Source organism: Arachis ipaensis, chromosome B10 (assembly GCF_059453495.1).
Source record: "Arachis ipaensis isolate K30076 ecotype BB chromosome B10, ASM5945349v1, whole genome shotgun sequence".
Lineage (NCBI taxonomy): Eukaryota > Viridiplantae > Streptophyta > Magnoliopsida > Fabales > Fabaceae > Arachis > Arachis ipaensis.
The window spans coordinates 2,973,620-2,979,827 of NC_142435.1; the positions used below are offsets into that span (position 1 = coordinate 2,973,620).

General features: G+C 26.8%; 1 protein-coding gene across 1 annotated transcript; it reads right to left on the minus strand.

The window, feature by feature from the left end:
- Nucleotides 1-559: 559 nt before the first annotated feature.
- On the minus strand, nucleotides 560-946 carry LOC107619924 (uncharacterized). The gene has a single exon (XM_016322155.1). The coding sequence runs from the start codon at nucleotides 944-946 to the stop codon at nucleotides 560-562; it is 387 nt and encodes a 128-aa protein (XP_016177641.1).
- Between the last annotated feature and the right edge of the window lie 5,262 nt (nucleotides 947-6,208).

The following is a 6,208-nucleotide window of genomic DNA, read 5'->3' on the forward strand; positions in this document are numbered from 1 at the left end:
ATTCACCCTCATTTTCTTCTCTAGAACCCGAATTGGCAACAATTTTTTCATTATTCTGTTTTTTCTGATCATCTTGCACACTCATTTTTGAGAAACTATCAAAAAGCCAAGCAGGTGGAGATTTTTTCTTCGGTTGAGCTGGAATAGAACCATCCCGAGGTTGGTTAGGATTGAAGGAAGCTCTCTTTTCAGTTAAAAGCCTACCGACTTGATCTGCCTTAAGCCATTCACCAACTTTATCTTCCTTGATATTGTTTTGGGCAGAATCATCAATAAAACATTGGCAGTTCTTAGATTCATGCCCCAATTTTGCACAATAAGTACAAAACACACCTACACGTTCATAGCGTACTCCAATTTCCAGCATTTTCTGATTAGGATCAAGCAGTTTCAGTGTATCCCTCACTCTTTTATCACCGTTCAGTTCCACTTAAGCCTTCACTATGCGTGTATCTTTGCCTCTGACTTCAAATAGAGCAACATCTTCAATTTGACCAAGTCTCCCACCCAATTTTCGTCCAACCTCAAGTGTTTTGTATTGTTCAGGCAATCCCCAAAATTATGCCCATACAGGAAAAGAAGAGATGTGATTATCCTCCATGTTTATTGACTGCTTCCATTTGCGAACATGAATGACAAAATTCTTGAATAACCAAGGTGAACCTCTCTCAATTCGAGTCACATCAGAGTCATTCTCAAAGAAAAATTGAAACTGGTTCCTGGATTTTTCGACTACTCTGAATCCTTCTGGTTTATTCCATGTTGCATAGAGAGCTCCTTCCATGGTACCTACGGAAAAGATCCGATCTGAGAACATTCTTCCAGACAGGCTCCGTGTACAAGCTTGAATTCCTTCAGAAACATCTTCATAAGCTAAAACGATCAAGTCATCCTCCTGATCACTATCAATTATATGAGGGTTTTGTGTCTCTGATTTGTTGCTCATGGTGTAGAGAAAAACAGAATTGGTATTTAATGATTTCAGAGAGAAATAAGATATATGGAATGGGTGAATTAGAAAACGAAATAAATTAAAAGAGGAATGAATTGGAAAAGAAAACGAAAATTAGGGAACTAAGTGGAAAAGAAATTAAGAGAAGAAAGTAGAAGAAGATAGAAAAGATTTTGATGGAGAAAAGACAAAGAAAGGTGTAACCATAGAGGCGGCGCAGTGAAACCCTAGCACAGCGTGAACAAACTCATGGGGCGCTGGATGAGGAGTACGTACTCCCGCTACAAAATATGGAAAGATACTTTTATACTCACTTCTACTCATATTTATTATATAAATTCACACTTTTTTTTTTAGTCTTTTTCCATATAATCACATGCCTTGCTCTTTCTTTCTCCTATCCATTCTTGCTAATATTTTGTACCATTATTTTTATAATCAAAGTTCTTTTTCTTATTTTGCTAAACAATCGACTCATTATGTATTAAAAGATTAATCAAAGTTCTTTTTCTTATTTTGCTAAAAAATTGACTCATTATATATTAAAAGATGAATATTTTAAAAACACTAAAACGTATGTTGTTGCAAAATTTTTTTTGCTTGTATCTAAATGTATTCATTCATTAATTATATATTATCTTTTTCACCTATATATTACATTTTTACCATTTTACCATTTTATATTTTTTAATATTATTTAATTATAATAATATTAAAAATACATAGTATCATGATTCATAAAAAATAAAATTAAAAAATTATATGTTATTTTCAGTTATTAAAATATTATATACATATCTACATTGCATCTAATAGTATTATTTTTGCTTTACAGCATTTAAATGTAACCTAAAAAAATAAAAAATACTAAATGAAAGTGACTGCTTAAAAATAACAAAGCTTTAATAAAAGACAAAAAATAACAATTAAAGGTGATTGCTGAAATTATTTGGTTTTTTATTTTCTATGGTGGTATTAAATTTTATATTAATTTATAGAGAGATGATGTTATCATTTTTTCCTACAAATTCATATAAAATATAATATAAAAAAATTATGTAAAAAATGACATTATTAAAAATAATTTATACTCTGGGCTATTTCAAACTCCTAGATATTCTCTTGGATGAACTGCACCGAATGATGATGCAATTTTGGTATTAAAGATCATTTTTAATAATTAAATTTTCCTAACAGTCTTTTAGAATAATTTTTCCTAATTTTTATTTAACATCTCGATTGAAAAATTCTTTGTCTTAACATAATGTACTCCAGGAAAACATAATGTACTCCAGATATAAAGTTCTTTTATGCAATAAAAAATATATCTTTAAAAAAATGACATTATTAAAAATAAAACTGGCATTATTATTTTTTTAATTTAAACATGCATTTAAATTCTGTGTGTTGCACAAGTCTCAATCTAGATTTTAATAAATTTCGAGACAGCAACAATGCGTTGGAAAAAAAATTTTGTTTTAAAATTAATAAAATATTTTTAAATTAAATTTTTTATTAATTAATTATCATTAATTAGCAATAATTATTTAAATTTTATTTTTTAATAAATATAAAATTAATTATTATTAATTATAATTATTTAAAATTTTCTTATTAAGAATTCTTTATCTATACTCTTTTTTTTTTATTTGTATAGAATAAATTCTCAAACAAAGAAGTTATAGGAATAGAAAGAAATATGATATTAAGAAAAAGACAAAAAAGGATTATTACCAAATTGGCAAGTTTTATGGTCCACTGGAATATAATTACCCTACATATATAATTAAATACGATAATAATTAGAATAAAAAATCAATCATTAAATTAATTATTATATATTTATATTATATTTATATATAAATATATATATATATATAATTTAATTATTTTATTAATTTTATAATTTTATTAAATTTATAATTAAATTTTTATATTTTTTATTTTAATTAGATATTACATTATTTGGTTATAAATTCTCATTTGGTTGTCACTAGTTTTGCCCTAACTTGGAGAGGATAGACTTGAGCAATTACGAGAATTTTAAAGGGTGCTATTGAAATTTTGCCTCGAATGTTGTAAAATTTTGATAAATTTTGAAGAAAAGATATTTTTTTGAATTATTTTTTTAAAAGATTTTCATAAAAATAATTTTATGTTTGGATATCTTGTATAAAAGGATCTTTTTATTTATCAATTATGTTCGAGTATAATGATATAAAAGTACTTATTTATTTATTTATTACATAAAAAATATATTTTTTTAAGAAGAAAAAATCTTTTAAAAAATATGTAAATTACAGCTTCTCAAAAAAGATTTTTTTTTATTTTTTTAGTGTTTTTACTTTACTACTAAAAATTTACTAAATATGCTAAATAATAAAAAAAATATTTTTTATTAAAAAATTCTCTTTTATTAAAATAATGACGTTCAAATAAACATTTAGCATATGAACTTAGCTGGATTAAAATATGAGCTGCTTCAATTTCAGTTTTGGATTAATTTGGAAGTTCCTACATTGATTGTATTGAGTATTAATAATGAATAATTCCCTCTAATTTCAAAGAGTTGTTACAACTTAAAAGAACTTATATTGGAACACATAAGTTTGTTGAAAAATTGCAAGCAACTTAAAAGAACGGTAAATTTGTTGAGTTGTGAAAAAGTATCTTGTAATAATATTGACAAGATTATCGTTGAGAAAAATAACACCACCTCAATTTCGCACATATACAAATAATGAAAATTTGTAACCGAATAATTTATATCGAAAATGTTACGTTAAACAATTTAATCAAATAAATTATAACTCGATTTAAAATACCTGATATTATAATTCGATGCTAAAAAATTGGCTAAAAATTTTTGATATGGAAGCAAAATGAATGATATACTTTAACATGGTAATTTGTTGTACTTTTTAAAATTGTGGGAGTACACAAATCGGAACATAAATCGGACCCTCCGATTTATGTTTAAAAAATTAAAAAAAATTCAGAGTACACAACTCGGATCATGCGAGTTCTTTGGTTATGAAATTTTGCTTCACAAATCGCATGGTCGGATTTGCAGCTGATGGAATTTGAAATCTGAAGTGTGTAATTCGGACCCTCCGTTTTTCTTCTTCTAAGTAATTTTTTTTACATTTTGAGGGATACAACTCGCAGGATCCGAGTTCTGCTTCCTCTGATCCCACAACGAGGTGAAGCACCCTTCCTCCCCATACGCAAATCTACAATTCCTTTGCTTCCATATTCAAATTAAATTTTCCCAAAAATTCTTTTGGAGGCAAATTATAACCCGATTCAAAATATTCAATATCATAATATCCGATAATAGAACTCAATTTATAGATAAGCGCTTCCAAAAATTTTTAGAGGGACTCGGTATCTTTTAAAAGTTCAACTTGATGAAATATTCATAAACTAACGGTTAAGTAGAAGTGGTCAATAAAATTATCGTAAAAGGGTTCAAGAAACAGCTAGATGAATCCAAAGGCCTATAAGCCAACGAACTCTGATCATACCGAACATCACCCCAAACTTCAATCGAGACCCCTTCCGGTTAACATGCGGCTTGGAAGCCATTATTCCATAGAAATTGGAGAATCAAACTCCTGAAGAATCGTTGGGGGACACAATGAAAACGCAGAACAAGACCTTGCGGACGAGGTCAGAAGCATAGTCCACCTGCGGAAACTAGCCTTCAAACAGAAGGTGATCCTAAAGTACAATCAGGGGCATAGTAGAACGAGACTTCCGGAAAAAAGATCTAGTCTCACGGCGCAACGTACGACATCGGCCCCCTATTCCAAGAGAAGATAAATTCACACCCAATTGAAAATAGTGTAAGTTTGTTTGTGCTTATCAAAATTATCTAATTAATTTAATTAAAAAATCTAATTAATTTAATTAAAACTCTAATTAATTTATGAATTTATCGCTAACATTTATGTTTATTATGAGTATTTTTAAATTTTAAAAATTATTTTATCAAATACAATTGTTATTGTTTATACTTATTGAAATCCATTTTTATTTTCATGGAGACTACAATTTTAAAAAGATATCTTATAAAAACTAACTTTTATAAGTTACTGTTGAAAAAATAAAAATTTTATCAAATCACGTCTAAATCAACCTAAGATTTAATCATACGTTAAATTATTAATATTATTATAGGTTTAATTATTCTATTGATTTTTATAATTTTACCAAATTTGTAATTAGATCTATATACTTTTTTTTTCCTTTTAATTGGATTCTTATATTATTTTTAATTTTATAACTAAGTCCTTCCTAGTATAAAAAATGTTAGAGTTAATTGAATATTTATTCACAAATTAAAGATATTTACAAATTAAAGATATTCATAATTAAAAATCTAATTAGATTTTCGCCGCATGTATTTTGGAAAAATTATTCTGTTAATTTTAACATTTTTTATATGAAAAGACCTAATTACAAAATTAAAAACAATGTATTTTTGAATCTAATTAAATTTACACTAGGATGGACTTACAAAACTAAAAGTAGTATAAAAATTTAATTAAAAAATATAAAATCTTAATTAAAAATTTAATAAAATTATAACATCAATAGCCTAATTAAACCATTATTATATTTATAATCAATTGTATTATTTAAACATAACAAAATTAGAGGGTTTTAATACTATTATATTTTTTTTAACATCTTCAGTAATTAAATTTAGAATTAAAACCTCCTTAATAAATAGGGCTTCGTCATATCAAAACTCTATAAAATATCAATTAATTTTTATTTCGTTTCCCACTATATCATCCAGTTCGGTAGGACAAGAACTAATCCGTTGCAATACTGAGCTCCATTTAAAGGTTTATCGCTGGCCAATAGATTACTATATACACAAGACGAGATTCGAACTCCCAAAACTTATTTAAGCGGATTAGTGAATTAATCACTAGACCAACCCAATTTGGTTAAGTATTTTTTCTTTCTAGTAATGAAGAACGAGAGTTTTATTTTTTTATTAAATGAAGAATGAGAGTAATATATACAACTAGTACTACCATCCATAAAAAAGGGCCCAAGTAAAAAATTGGGATGTCAAAGCGGCAAAATGTCCACCGACAGGAAAGCCCAACACCTTAATTGTCATCATTGACAATATTCGAATAGCCTACTAAAAAAATATTCAAATAGTACGTATCACCAAAAACAAAAATCACAATTTGAAAAATTGGAAATTAACAATGTGCTTAACATATAGAACCC